Source organism: Acipenser ruthenus, chromosome 38 (genome assembly GCF_902713425.1).
Source record: "Acipenser ruthenus chromosome 38, fAciRut3.2 maternal haplotype, whole genome shotgun sequence".
NCBI lineage: Eukaryota > Metazoa > Chordata > Actinopteri > Acipenseriformes > Acipenseridae > Acipenser > Acipenser ruthenus.
This window is the reverse complement of record NC_081226.1, coordinates 29,465-45,044: the sequence shown is the minus strand read 5'-3', so window position 1 is coordinate 45,044 and position 15,580 is coordinate 29,465. Positions and strand designations below refer to the sequence as shown.

General features: G+C 42.0%; 2 protein-coding genes across 2 annotated transcripts; one reads left to right on the top strand and one right to left on the bottom strand.

The window, feature by feature from the left end:
• Nucleotides 1–727: 727 nt before the first annotated feature.
• Nucleotides 728–4,509, top strand: LOC117433930 (C-X-C chemokine receptor type 3-2). The gene is made up of 2 exons (XM_059009365.1): nt 728–965; nt 1,847–4,509. The coding sequence occupies exons 1-2, from the start codon at nt 945–947 to the stop codon at nt 2,963–2,965; spliced, it is 1,140 nt and encodes a 379-aa protein (XP_058865348.1). The 5' UTR covers nt 728–944; the 3' UTR covers nt 2,966–4,509.
• A 4,214-nt stretch (nt 4,510–8,723) lies between these two features.
• On the bottom strand, nt 8,724–14,802 carry LOC117433925 (C-X-C chemokine receptor type 3-like). Its single transcript, XM_034056362.3, has 3 exons — nt 14,445–14,802; nt 11,352–11,735; nt 8,724–10,799 (listed from the first exon to the last, which is right to left on the bottom strand). The coding sequence occupies exons 1-3, from the start codon at nt 14,478–14,480 to the stop codon at nt 10,083–10,085; spliced, it is 1,137 nt and encodes a 378-aa protein (XP_033912253.3). The 5' UTR covers nt 14,481–14,802; the 3' UTR covers nt 8,724–10,082.
• Nucleotides 14,803–15,580: the final 778 nt, after the last annotated feature.

Genomic DNA, 15,580 nt, shown 5'->3' with positions numbered 1-15,580 from the left:
ACTCCCCCCCCCCTCCCCTCCGCCCCCCCCCCACCTCCCCTCCGCCCCCACCCTGTCCCCATGCTCACAGAACACAGCAAAACTGCTTCTCTGTAGTTAGAGAGCTAGTTTACCTTATAAAAGTTTCCCATAGTAAAAACACAGCAAATTGTAATCAAGCATGGTGAAAGCATGGTAAAGCATAGGGAAGCATTGTAAAGCACAGAGAGGTCTGGTAAAGCATAGGGAAGCATTGTAAAGCACAGAGAGGTCTGGTAAAGCATAGGGAAGCATTGTAAAGCACAGAGAGGTCTGGTAAAGCATAGGGAAGCATTGTAAAGCACAGAGAGGTGTGGTAAAGCATAGGGAAGCATTGTAAAGAACAGAGAGGTCTGGTAAAGCATAGAGAAGCATTGTAAAGCACAGAGAGGTGTGGTAAAGCATAGCGAAGCATGGTAAAGCACACAGAGGTGTGGTAAAGCATTTTTAAAACACATGACAAACTCTGGTTAATGCATATCATAACCCTGGGAAATATGCAAAATGACGTTCAAAATTGACCTTGGTAAGCTTTTATAAGGGTAGTGTGCTGTGAATAAGTTAGAATAAGGAAAACAAAAGGAACTGTTCATAGCACATCATGCAGGAAACACATAGGTGAATATACTATTATGTAATAAAATATAGATAGATAGATAGATAGATAGATAGATAGATAGATAGATAGATAGATAGATAGACAGATAGATAGATATGTATATTTGAATATATATGGGCTGGTGTGAGCCCTTTGACTCTCAGCAGTTTCAAACGCCATGGCTTGAAAGAGGCAGTCTGTATTGAAGTGGTCGCTTCCTCTAATTCAGTTTCAGTAGTTCAATCATGTGTCTTTAGTCTATTAGCCCAAAGCCGTCAAGCATCAAACAGGAGCGTTCACTCAACCAGACAGCACTCCCTGAGGAACCATGGGACAGAACGAAGACTATGTGAGTGCGGTTTGATCACTGTGTTACGAATGCCAAAGAACTGACTTACAATGCTTTTAATAGAAAGAGAGAGGGCATTTATTGTGGGGTGAAAAGAGAGAGAGAGAGAGAGAGAGAGAGAGAGAGAGAGAGAGAGAGAGAGAGAGAGAGAGAGAGAGAGAGGGTTACTGCGCTTTTTTTACCTTTAAACTGTTTTTGATGAGGAACTTTTTCTTCATGACCCACACATTTTTATTTTCTTTTAAGTGTTTTTTTTAATTTTTTTTATTATTTGTCAAAATGTTCTGCAGATTACAACACTTTATGGAAGCATTGCAAAGCACAGAGAGGTCTGGTAAAGCATAGGGAAGCATTGTAAAGCACAGAGAGGTCTGGTAAAGCATAGGGAAGCATTGTAAAGCACAGAGAGGTCTGGTAAAGCACAGGGAAGCATTGTAAAGCACAGAGAGGTCTGGTAAAGCATAGGGAAGCATTGTAAAGCACAGAGAGGTGTGGTAAAGCATAGGGAAGCATTGTAAAGCACAGAGAGGTCTGGTAAAGCATAGGGAAGCATTGTAAAGAACAGAGAGGTCTGGTAAAGCATAGGGAAGCATTGTAAAGCACAGAGAGGTCTGGTAAAGCATAGGGAAGCATTGTAAAGCACAGAGAGGTCTGGTAAAGCATAGGGAAGCATTGTAAAGCACAGAGAGGTCTGGTAAAGCATAGGGAAGCATTTAAAGAACAGCAAGATATGGTATTGAAAAACATGGCGAACCATAGTATAACCATGGGAAAAGTCTGATAAAACTGCAAAAATACAGTGCAGAAAAATAAGGATAGCTACAGTAATCCTTTAAAAAAAATGATACATATATAAATTGCTGCTGTATTTCTTCACACAGTACTATTCTTATTACAACGAATCCTATACTGACTACCCAGAACAAACCCACACTGACTCGGAGCCCTGTAAACTAGACAGCACCTGGAGAATCAACCAGTCCTTCATGCCGGCTGTCTACTCCATGATCTTCCTGCTAGGGCTTCTGGGAAACCTCCTGGTGCTGGCGGTGGTCTCTCGCTACAAGCGGCGTGCGTTCTCCCTGACGGACACCTTCCTGGTTCACCTCGCCGTGGCAGACCTCCTGCTGGTCGTCACCCTGCCTTTCTACGCCGTCCAGTACACCAGCGGCTGGATCTTCGGCTCCGTGGCGTGCAAAATCACCGGCTGGATCTTCTCCGTGAATTTATACAGCACCGTTCTCCTCCTGGCCTGCATCAGTTTCGACCGCTACTTGGCCATCGTCCACGTGGTCCAGCTCTCCTGGAGACAGAACTCGTGGTACGCCCACGTGGCCTGCGCCGTCATCTGGGCGGTCTGCTCGGGCCTCTCCGTGGTCGATTTCTATTTCCACCGGGTCCTGAAGCTCAAGCAGCTGGGCGGGGCCAGCGTCTGCATGAACGACTTCGACTCCCAGAGCGCCGACCACTGGAAAGCGCTGCTGCACATGCTCAACCTCGTCCTCGGGTTCGCTCTGCCCCTCCTCGTCATGCTCTATTGTTACATCATGATCTTCCGCTCTCTGTGCCACACCCCCCGCTTGCAGAAGCAGAAATCCCTCAAGGTGATCGTCTCCATCGTGGTGGCCTTCATTCTCTGCTGGGCGCCCTACAACGCTTTGCAATTGGTCGAAGGCTTGGTGAGAGTGGAGGCGATTGGCCGAGGGTGCGCGCTGGAGAAGGCCCTGGATGTTGGGATTTTGGTGACCCAGAGCTTGGGGCTGGCGCACTGCTGCCTCAACCCGCTGCTGTACGCGTTCGTGGGCGTGAAGTTCAGGAAGGAGCTGGCACGGTTGTTTAAGAGCTTAGGGGAACTGTGTCGCCGTGGCCAAAGGTTCAACTCCAGGAACGGGAGCAGCAGCAGTTGCAGCAGGCTACACAGATCCACAAAAAATACCAGCTCAAGAAACTTCAGCTCAGACAGCGAGACTTCCACCACTGCTTACTCCGTGATGTTCTGAAGCCTGGTGGCCCAACGACCTCCATACCATTCTAGACCACAGGCCAACATACAGCAGTGTGCAAATGTATTAGAGCACCTCAAGATTTGTCATTGATCTCCTTTATAGACCCGCCTGCATGAAAACCTCAGAGTGTGAGAATTTCAATTTCCGCTATTAGTGATAGAGAAACAACAGGCTCTCAGATGTGTGAAAATGTTAGACCGCTTTGTGCTTTAATTAATTAGACCTCTTAAACAACTTCTATAAAGTATCATTCTTTTTTTATCATTTGTGGTCGTGTGTTCCTTTTCTCTTACTCTTAAATGAATTGCATGGGTGGCCTATTGAAGTCATCAATTAAATTAGATCATCACTAATTTGCCTATTTGGACAATTTCCCCAGATTTTCAGTTCCCGTGGTTTGACTTCACACACACAGGAAATAAAAACTACAGAAGCAATGGGGTGCTCTAATACGTGTACACACTGCTGTAGGTTTAAGTCATCAGGCGTTTGAGGATCCATTTATATATAAGTATGGGGCTCTGATTTTTGGGTTAGATAATGCCCGTTTCTACCCCCGCTGGATTTTTTAAAGGTTAAGTGTGATTTGACCTGTAAACGGTGTCACAAATTGAGTTGCAAACCTAACAGATTTCTCCTTTAAGTTATGTAGCTATTCTCACACCCGGCCATAGCAGCCTTCTCTTTCTGATTTAAAAAGCACGCTATTCTGCATTGCTTTCTATTGATTTTCGATTTCTTAAGAGGGTCAGCATAGTTTTTGTTGAGACATTAAAAAGGTAGGAAAAGGCGAAAAACGCTTACCCTTTAAGAAAACTGTCCCGTTTACCTCTTCCAAATCTTAGCTTTTAAAAAAGAGTTTCTAAAGAAACCCGCAATGGAGAAGTGAGATGTTGAAATACATATTTCCTGTGGAGGTATCGTTAAAAATATGCATTCGAAAAACTGACCATCTGTTTTTCAGTTTCCAGAATACAGTTTACATGGTCTTGCTTCATCGTTCATCTTAACAAAGAGACCATTGTTTACATGTTATTTTTTCTTAGTGTTTTGGAGATGTGTTTGTGTTCTACATCAATGACAAACTGAATCTATTTAGCCTGGAACAAGGAACTTGATTGAAGTCTGTAAAATTTAAATGTATTAACTCGTTATTATGCAGACGCTTTTATCCAAAGAGACTCGCAGAGAAGAGGGGGTGAACTATGCATCATCAACAACTGCTGCTGCTGCTGCTGCAGAGTCACTTCCTTGTTTGTTTTCGGTGTTGACAAATCATAGTTAGGGCTGAATTTGCGAAATTAAAATGTATTAAAACTGAGCACTCTCTTTAACTTCGTGTGTACCAGCTGTCGGGTTATATCATGCTGTATTTTGAGGTTTTTTTTGTCAGATCTGTCTAGCAGGTGAAGGTACAGGACTGAAAATGTATTATTTTCTTGAATACAATCACGAAATCATTAAAGTACGGAATTTACTTGAAACTGAATGCTTATGGAAATACATTTTTAAAATCCAATGAAATCACTTTTTTTTTTTTTTTTTTTTGCAGTGGTCGCTTTTTACAAATAAAGGCTGATTTTGATTAATTAAATTCATACCCGTCTAGGTAGTTGGAATATTTTATTTATTAATAACATCAAACAGTATTTGGTAAAACTTTCCATGAGGCGTCTCTGATTCCTGTGTATTTGCATCAGAGTTACTTAGTAAATACAGTACATGTGTGCTTACACATCATGCAGGTTACAATGGACTGAATGTGAACAGCTTTTTGCTTGAACCCTAGCCCTTCTCTTAAACAATAATGTTCTTGCATACATCATGCAAAAATATTTACCCGTGAATCACATAAGAACATAAGAACATAAGAAAGTTTCCAAACGAGAGGAGGCCCCATTCAGCCCATCTTGCTCGTTTGGTTGTTAGTAGCTTATTGATCCCAGAATCTCATCAAGCAGCTTCTTGAAGGATCCCAGGGTGTCAGCTTCAACAACATTACTGAGGAGTTGGTTCCAGACCCTCACGATTCTCTGTGTAAAAAAGTGCCTCCTATTTTCTGTTCTGAATGCCCCTTTATCTAATCTCCATTTATGACCCCTGGTCCTTGTTTCTTTTTTCAGGTCAAAGAAGTCCTCTGGGTCGACATTGTCTATACCTTTTAGGATTTTGAATGTTTGAATCAGATGCATAACATTTTGTAATGCTGTGTAAGCACACCTGTAAATTTACTCAGTAACTACAATGTAAATACACAGTAACACTTCATGGGAAGGGGTAGGGGTAGGGGGTAAGGGGTAGGGGTAGGGGTAGGGGTAGGGGTAAGGGTTAGGGGGTAGGGTGATATGCAAAAATAGTTACACATTAAGTACACTGTAACTATGTATAATAACATTGTAATGATGTGAAAGTGTTCCCTCTTTTCATTCTCACTCAGCTTTTAGAAATGATTGCCATGGTTACTGGGGTGGTTAGCTGCTAAGCCTGGTAAAGGATGATCTCAGCCAAAGCAACAGTGTTGAACAACTTGAACGCATAGTAACAGGATATGAAACGGGAAGAAACGGTAGATTTGAAACTCGGATTCTGTAGCTTTTATTCGACCACTAGAGGTGGCTGATGTACTAGCACTGGCGCCAAGGCAGAGAATCTCAACAGATCGCTCAATAGGAAATATGACAGGTGGGAGTTATCGTAGGATTGACGGATTATCTTCTATTGAAGCTGCAGCAACTCTGACGCTGTTAAAATAAGTATATTATAACACGAGCATACATACATATATATATATATATATATATATATATATATATATATATATATATATATATATATATATATATATATATATATATATATTAAATCAGTTATAAAGAAATATTTAAAACCCAATACAGACTAAAGGCTAACTTTGACTGGTGGCACTACCAAAAATAAATAAATAAACAAATAATAATAATAATAACAAATAAAAAATATAAAAACTAGCCATGGCTCAGGAAGCTAAACAGAATATGAATTATGAAACACATAATCGGAATTATTAAATCCGGTTTTTAGTTAGTTTGTTTGTGCTGTTAACTTGCTCAGCGCCCTGTTTTGTACTTATAAAAAACTTGAATAAAACAGCAGAACACCGACATGGTCTTATCAATATCTTGTCATGTCTTTAAAATACTGCATATATTTTTAAAAAGAGTCATTTGTTTCCGCCGGCTTTTAGCTGCTGTAGGTATTAATAGCAGGCACTTTGTTCTAGCCGTGATAGTTAACAATACAAAAAGCGCTGTGCAGAAATCTAATTGTAATCAAACTTTGCAAACGCCGCATTCTCCTGCTGTTGGTTTTTTGCATTGCGACAGACGCTTTGCAGCCCTCGCAAGGTGAAACCCCAGAGTTAATTATAAGCGCACAGATACATGTTAGTTCGTTTCAGGTCTTTCTTGCGGTTTTGTGTAGCAGAAAAACAAACTTATCGAACGGATCCTGCAATCGCGGTCCTGGAGGGTCATTGCAGTCCGGCTCAGGTGTAAGGAGACCGGAACGGCTTCAGGGCCTGAATGGAGGGATCATTGATTCAGATCAATAGTTTGGAACAGGGGAACAGATCCGGAGTGAGAGGCACGGCTTTGGACACCCCTGCTCTAAATGAATAGATTAAGTGAGTGCTTGGACGTGTCTCTGCCAGCTGAGTTTGCCTGGGCTGAAATGGCAGTTTAGTTTGGGGTGGGTGAGTGAGTTTCTTTCACTCTCCTTCTCATCTGCCCACAATTCCCTGCTCACCAGCGCTCCCTAGTGCCAGGAATCCGGGTTTTGAGGATCTGCTTCCTTTCTGTGATAAAAATCGAAAACAGGTAGGATCCACTATTTATGCATCTGTTTATTTTGTTGTTGTTGTCGTTATAAATATTTTCAATCTTATAATACAAACCTATTCTCAGATCCAGAACTTTAACATTCATAGACAGAGATCTAAACCCACACCAGTGAGAATTATTACATCATTGGAACAGTATGATAGATAACAAATATTACAATAATTCTTGAAGTCACTGTAAAGCCTATATATATATATCTATATATATATATATATATCTCAGATCTATGTTTGTAATTATTTATTTTTAGTCTGGCCTACACAACACTATTTTTCTTGGTTCATTTATATTGTTTTCTCTACTGTAACTATTGCAGATTTGTTTCGTGCTGGTTTTTTTTTTAATCCATTTTTCATTTTGTCTGACTTGTTCTGGAGGTTCATTTTGTAGCCTTAATGCAAGCCCCGAACTCAAATTCTAGAACAGGTATCTCTCAGCCCAAGTCCTGGAGAGACCCGGTCCTGTAGCTCTTCAAGGTGTCTTCGCATCATCAATGGCTAAAGATCTGGAACACCTGTTAATCTTGACTAATTAAGTCATTGGTGCAATTAAGTCACTGAGAGCTTGGTTGAGATGAAAGCCAGGAGACCTTGCAACTCCAGGACCAGGCTTGGAGAGCCCTGCTCTGGTGTCTTCAAACCCTAGCTCAAATGGGTCCTGCTGTTTGTGTGTGTGTGTGTGTGTGTGTATTCTTCATCAAAATGATTTGCTGGCAGTTCAATTCAAAGTTATATAAGCCTAATAGAAAGCTAACCTTCACAAGATCAACATACACCGAAAGACAGACAGCGAGGGTTACCATGTGACTTCATGTACACCAGGACAGCTTGGGACGTCAGAGCTTTTCAACTCAAACCCGCCCCAATGCATTCTGGGAAGTGTAGTCCTGCTGTGAGAGGTAAAAAGGTACCAGAATGCATTGTGATGTGAGTTGACTAGCCTGAATTGTCCCAAACTGTCCTATGGTAACCCTGCAGACGGAGACACACAGACGGACGCCTCAAGTCTCCACCAATGTCAGTATTTCATCTTTTAAAGACACAGAAGCCATTAGACTGAGAGAGACAGGATGTTGGGTTCCGGCTATATTACGATCCCTCTCGCATGTTTTAATGAATCACAAGACGTATCTTATCTATTGGGTCATCGCTTTTTATCTTCGCTTGAATTTCCTTTCTCGACTCGTGTGTAGGAAGCCACAAAACCCGATCTTCCCTGAAAAAAAAACAGCTCTGATCTGACTTAAAAAGAATTGTTTGTTGCTTATCAGCTTTCAAAAGCGTTTATTTCTTATCTGTAATCTGTGTGTGTGTGTCTGTGTGTGTGTGTCTCTGTGTGTGTGTATTTCTGTGTGGTGAATTACTGTGGTAGTGAAAGCTATGAGAAAGCACCATATTTACAAAATAACAAAAAAAGAAAATATATAGGGATCAGTTCAGTCTCCGTGCCTCAAGCCTGCCCTGGACTAGAGGGAGCACCCTTTCTCTTAGGGGGGTGAGGGAGGGAGCAGTTCAGTCTCCATGCCTCAAGCCTGCCCTGGACTGGAGGGAGCACCCTTTCTCTTAGGGGGGTGAGGGAGGGAGGGAGCAGTTCAGTCTCCGTGCCTCAAGCCTGCCCTGGGCTGGAGGGAGCATCCTTTCTCTTAGGGGGGTGAGGGAGGGAGGGAGCAGTTCAGTCTCCGTGCCTCAATCCTGCCCTGGACTGGAGGGAGCATCCTTTCTCTTAGGGGGGTGAGGGAGGGAGGGAGCAGTTCAGTCTCCGTGCCTCAATCCTGCCCTGGACTGGAGGGAGCCCCCTTTCTCTTAGTTTAACCCTAAATTGATTGATTTCCACAAATAATTAACAATAAATAAACAAACAAATACACAAACGCATCTGCACAAAATATCCTTTATTGACACAAAAATAAAATCAGATGGGTTGAAAATATTACATATTAAGTATCCATGCATTCATACTTGTGTGTTATAAGCGATATTACACTGCTATTGCCAGGGAAGAGTTTCACAAAGAAGTTTCAGGAGTTTCACAATCCAATTCGCTTCCATTCAAAAAAAAAAAAAAAACGAGGAAAAAAAAAACACGTTTATCGCTTAATCACATACAGCCGAGGACAAAAGCTTTGCAGCACCTAGAAAACCATATGAACACACTTTATATTTTATTTAACATCATGTAATCAAAGAAACTGCAACATGATATCACAAAAGTCTACCGGAAGCCATAATAGTAGTACAGTAGCATTTTATATTACATTTTGATTAAAACATGATATGAATCTGCTGTTAGTCATCGCTAATAATAATAATAATAATAATAATAATAATAATAATAATAATAATATTTAAGAACATACTTGTTAATAGATGCTTTCTAATTGAATCCCTAAACTAAAACTGGATCCGAATGAATAAAGGCAGCATTAATATTTACAGAATTGCATATATATCATTAAAATCTTCAATACTATACTGGTCAGTAAATGTGTTATAACTGGATCCTTCAACTAATGTTAGACTAAACAGAATAAATGCACCATTCATATTTACAGAATCATCAATACTATCTATGTACATATCTACACCCTACAGCATGCTAGAGGGACACACTGAGATATTTACAGATTCTCACCCTGGGTTTCCATTAAAATACTGTAACACTTTCCATGAAGCGCCCCTAATGACTGTGTGATTACAGAGTAATTACTTAGTAAATACATGCGTGCTACACAGCATTACAATGTCAGTGTGCATAGTTACAATGCTCTTAATCTGTACATGTTTTGCATGTAACTCCGATGTAAATACACTGTCACTGGAGACACTTCATGTAAGGTGTTAGGCTACTTATAAAATCACTTATTATTATTTATTTTTTAGCAGACGTCCTTATCCAGGGCGACTTACAATTGAAATAAGCTATCACATTATTTTTACAATCTAGGTAAAGTACCTTGCTCAAGGGTACAGCAGCAGTGTCCCCCACCTGGGATTGAACCCACGACCCTCCGGTCAAGAGTCCAGAGCCCTAACAACTACTCCACACTGCTTGCCCACATATATATAGTTATTTCCATATCATTCAGGGATATTTATTTTTAAAAAAAAACTAACATTAAAAATGTTTCTTTTAGCCTACTGTAAAAAAAAAAAAAAAAATGGTGTCCATTTTGCATGGGGTTCTAAAAGCTCTGTGACTGTGCTGTGGCCCCCTGGAGCTTTTCCTCAAAACACTCAGATTCCGGAGTATGACGTATCCCCAGATTCCGACCAATTGGATCCCCTCCTCCCGACCGGCCGGACGTGTTTCTTGATGTTGCAGCCGAGCGTGCTCAAAACATCCAGGAGGTTATTCCGAAACTTCACCCCCACGAAGGCGTACAGGATGGGGTTCAGGCAGCAGTGCAGGTACCCCAGACAGGAGGTGACGGTCTTCCCAATATCCAGGAAATTCTGCATCTCGCAGGTTGGCTCCATCGCTATCGCCGAGACCAGCGTGTCCAAGAAGATGACCACGTTGTAAGGCGTCCAGCACACAAAGAAAGTCACCACCAAAGCCAGGATCACCTTCATGGCTTTTCTCTTCTGGAGGCCTTGGGACTTGCCCAGCGTGTGGAGGATCATGGTGTAGCAGAAGACCATGACCACGGAGGGGAGGAAGAACCCAGCGATGTGGTACAGGAGCCGGGAGAAGAGCCTCCAGTGTCCTGCCGCTTCGATGCTGTAGTTGTGGGAACACTCCGTCCGGCCGTCTCTCCTGACGTCCTTCACGGCTTCCAGGAACACCAGGTCAGGGACGCTCATGAGGAAACAGACCCCCCACACGATCACGCAGCTGGCCTGGACCACCCAAGGCTTCCTCCGGGTGTACATCTGGACCGCGTGGACGATGGACAGGTAGCGGTCCAAGCTGATGCAGCCCAGCAAAAATATCCCGCAGTAGAAGTTCACCTGAAAGAAAGAGGAACATGGGATGAACACAGGAGGCTTGGGGGTCCAGCGGTTAAAGAAAAGGGGGCTTGATACCAGGAGGGTCAAATCCTGGCTCAGCCACTGACTCACTGTGTGTGACCCTGAGCAAGTCACTTCACCTCCTTGTGCTCCGTCCTTCAGATGAGACGTAAAACAAACGAGGTCCTATTGGAAGTGACTCTGCAGCAGCAGCAGCAGAATCACTTACAATAGGAGTCTACCGGAAGCCATAATAACAGTACAAGACAGTATTGCATGTTAGATTTCTAAATGTCACATTTTTCTCAGTTTTTCCATTAAGTATATGGGAAAACTACAAAGAGGAGGTGTGTAATTCAATACGTTAACATAACATTATTCCAGCAGGTTTACTTGACTTTATGTAGCAGAATTAGTTAATTCCATAGGGTGATGCTGCTAAACTTGTGTCCATATCTGTATTGTGCACCCTGCGCTCCACCTTGCTGGCAGGGTCACGTGGCTGTGTTTTGGGGGTTTCTAAAGCACAGTCTCCTCTACCTACACCCTTACCTTAAAAGTGGCCCCTACGATCTTGCAGAGCCCGGTTCCGAAGACCCAGCCGTGGACGGCCTCGGCGGCCCAGAAGGGCAGCGTGATGACCAGCAGGATGTCGGCCAGCGCCAGGTGGAGGATGAAAGTGTCCGTCACGTTCCAGGTGCGCTTGAACTGCAGCAGCACGGCTATGACCAGCCCGTTCCCTAGCAACCCCAGCACGAAGATCAGGGAGTACAGCACGGGCTGGAAGACGCTGTCAAACGACAGCATTGCATGCTGGGTACACACCTGACCACAGCAGGAGTCGCTGGAGTAGTTGTAGTTGTAGGAGTAGTTGGAGTAGTTGTAGTCCTCGCTGTAATTGAACAGATCGTCCCCAGTAAAGGAAGTCTTCTCACCCTTTAAATACAACAAATAGACATGTGTTAGAAAGTAATACAAACATAATCATGAACCATAAAACATAAAACTCAACAGCAGCTTAGCAGACAGAGTTTTTGTCACCCATGAGTCTGACCCCTGCGGTCGAAAACTTAAAACACCTCAGATAAAGAACCATTTCTAATGTAATACTCATTCCGGTCTGTGGCGGCTGCTGTTGATGTGCTGCGCGGGAAACAAGCGGTTTCATTAAAATGACCAGACGAACGAGAGCTCCAGTAAACTACGCAAGTAAAGCAGGCTTTTTTTTCAAGTTGAGGTTCGGTCAAAAGAAAGGAATGACGCGCCCGTCAGCGTGTGCGTGTGCGTGTGCGTGTGCGCGCGTGTGTGTGTGGTAGCGGTGGATGTCTGCTGAAGTCAGAATTGGTCTGTTTCTATGGAAACGTTAAAGGGACTCTGTTTTGAAGGAACAAACAGCGAGCGTGTTAATGAAACCAGGCAGCATCACTTTGTGTTTGAGGAACAGAAACGGGACAATGCCTCTTATTTTAATTAAAGGGAAATAAAACCGTCCCGTCTCCGCGCGAGGGGGAGCTGGGTATCACTTTCCATGGCGTCTCTAATGACTGTGTGGTTACAAAGTGCTTACTGAGTAAATGCATGCGTGCTTACACAGCATCGCAATGTTATTATGCCTAGTTACAATAAAAATATATATTTTTATATAATGCAATAAAAATGCGCATTAAAAATATCATATGGGAGATACTATAATTGAAGAAGGGATCTATGAAAAAGACCTTAGGAGTTTATGTTGACTCAGAAATGTCTTCATCTAGACAATGAGGGGAAACTATAAAAAAGGCCAACAAGATGCTCGGATATATTGTGAGAAGAGTTGAATTTAAATCAAGGGAAGTAATGTTAAAACTGTACAATGCATTAGCAAGACCTCACCTAGAATATTGTGTTCAGTTCTGGTCACCTCGTTACAAAAAGGATATTGCTGCTCTAGAAAGAGTGCAAAGAAGAGCAACCAGAATTATCCCGGGTTTAAAAGGCATGTCGTATGCAGACAGGCTAAAATAATTGAATCTATGCAATCTTGAACAAAGAAGACTATGCGGCGATCTGATTCAAGCATTCAAAATCCTAAAAGGTATAGACAATGTCGACCCAGGGGACTTTTTTGACCTGAAAAAAGAAACAAGGACCAGGGGTCACAAATGGAGATTAGATAAAGGGGCATTCAGAACAGAAAATAGGAGGCACTTTTTTACACAGAGAATTGTGAGGGTGTGGAACCAACTCCCCAGTAATGCTGTTGAAGCTGACACCCTGGGATCCTTCAAGAAGCTGCTTGATGAAATTCTGGGATAAATAAGCTACTAACAACCAAAAGAGCAAGATGGGCCGAATGGCCTCCTCTCGTTTGTAATCTTTCTTATGTTCTTATGTTCTTACAATGTACTCAATGTGTGCATCTTTTTGCATGATATAATCCGAATTTTAATCCTAAACTCTAAACCGAACTCTAAATATATCGCGCACAAAGGTGTACACATGAAGTGCATTGTAACTAGGCATAATAACATTGTAATGGTGTGTAAGCAAGGAGTAACTCATATGTAAATACGCAGCACTCACAGACACTACACATAAAGTGTGAGCCACTCTTTTTCACCGAGGAAATTTAAATCATCACCGTCGCCAGACAGGTCTGCAGAGGGTTTTTTTTCCAGTCCTATAATGGCGGTTGTGAGGTTTAGAATTTAGAATGACTAGTTTTCTAGTGACTGAAAACACCACAGTGTTGCCCAAAGCATAATAAAAACGCAGATAAATAAGCCTGCCGCTATTGCAACTAATTTACATCTGTGTTAAAAACCAAACACGATGTGAATCACTTTTCAGTGCTACGACATTTGGGTGTGTGTGTGTGTGTGTGTGTGTGTGTGTGTGTATATATAGATAGATAGATAGATAGATAGATAGATAGATAGATAGATAGATAGATAGATAGATAGATAGATAGAATCTGAAAAAGGAAAACTGCTGTGTGCCAAAAGGTGCAAAATCTAAAAGAGAAAGGTCAGGCAGGTCCACAAAAACTATTTAGATCTGCTTTTTCCATCCAGCTGACGGAGGACGCCCTGATGTAATAGATATTTGATCACTTATTCACAGGTGTGTGTACCTACGTTACCTTAGTTATTATATACGAGCCTATTCGGAAACTAATGCGAAGAGAAAACGCAATAAAACTCGATCTCATTTGATAACACCTGTACTTAACACCATTTCAACGATCTGATAATCCGGCGATACGAAGCCATGTGTGGGCTTTATACTTTCCATTAACACACCCATTAACACAACAACAAGGTGTGCCACATGTCTTTATAATCTAAACAGTTAATAAACTAAAACAACTGCGCTTCTGTTTCCACGGCGTGAGTCGGACTTGTCCATCACTGGGCTGTATTCTGAAGTCATTTTATTGTGTATCTTGCTCTTAATTGTACTGTAATTTTTTTATATGCATTTTTTGTTTATAACAGTAAGTTATAAACAAAATAATAATAATAATAATAATAATAATAATAATAATAATAATAATAATAATAATAATAATACAATTTCTACTGCTAATAATAATAATAATAATACTTGTAATAACGCTGAAGGGTAGAGCGCTGCTAACTCGTTACATGTAACAGGACTCACCCAGTTTGACATCGCATCGATCATGTTCACGTCCATTCAGTGATTCTGAACACACAAAGGGGTGTTGTTGGTGTTGTTGGTGTTGTTGTTGTTGGTGTTGTTGTTGTTGTTGTTGTTGTTGTTGTTGTTGTTGTTTGTTTGTTTGTTTTGTTTCAGGAACAGATACGATGAGATTCAAAGTCCCTGCTGCCGCCTCGCTCAGATTCTCGCAATCACAGTGGATTGAGATGAGACTGATTGAGAGTTATTAGAGAGAGAGAGAGGAAGCGATGTCATTCACAAGAAATTGAGAGAGAGAGAGAGAGAGAGAGAGAGAGAGAGAGAGGAGAGCATAGCTGCAGATTGTAGAGTTCACACTGAAAGACTGATCAAGTGCATTAACATTAACCCGCTAGCGCCACCTAGCCCCCCAGATTGGAACCCAGACCTCCAGAGGAAGGTGAAAGTCTGGTCTAGTGCATGAATTAGAGCCAAGGGGCTAGGAGGGGGGGAGCAGTGTGTCCTGGTTTAGTGGTTAGAGCTGAGGGACTGGGAGGGAGGGGAGCAGTGTGGCCTGGTCTAGTGGTTAGGGTTGAGGGGTTAGGAGGGAGGGACAGAGGGAGGGACGGTGGGAAGCAGTGTATCCTGGTCTAGTGGTTAGAGCTGAGGGACTGGGAGGGAGGGGAGCAGTGTGACGCAGGTAAGTCTATCAGTATTAGATCTAAAAACCAGAGTTTGTTTTTTCACTTTTTTTAATATCAGTTACAAAAAAAGTAAACCACAGCAAATATATATATATATATATCCTGTTGCGCATGGTTTAGTTTCCTGCTGCTGTTTGTTAACACCTAAGCACTGGAGAATTGCAGGACTAGATACAGAAGCAACCATTCTACAAATTTGAAATAATCTATTCAGACTTTACAGATAAGAGCGTTTTTTGGTTTAAAAAAACCTTTAATCCACTCCACCAATGATCCAGTAACAAACTATAGCCAAGGGTTTAATATTGATTTTCTTATTTATTATCAGTGGCAACGTTATCACTGCACACTTTGAAAAGGGGGCTGGTTCATTATCTTCACTGTGCTCTGAGAAGGGGGCTGGGTCATTCTCTTCTCTGTGCTTTGAGAAGTGGGCTGGTTCATTATCTTCAC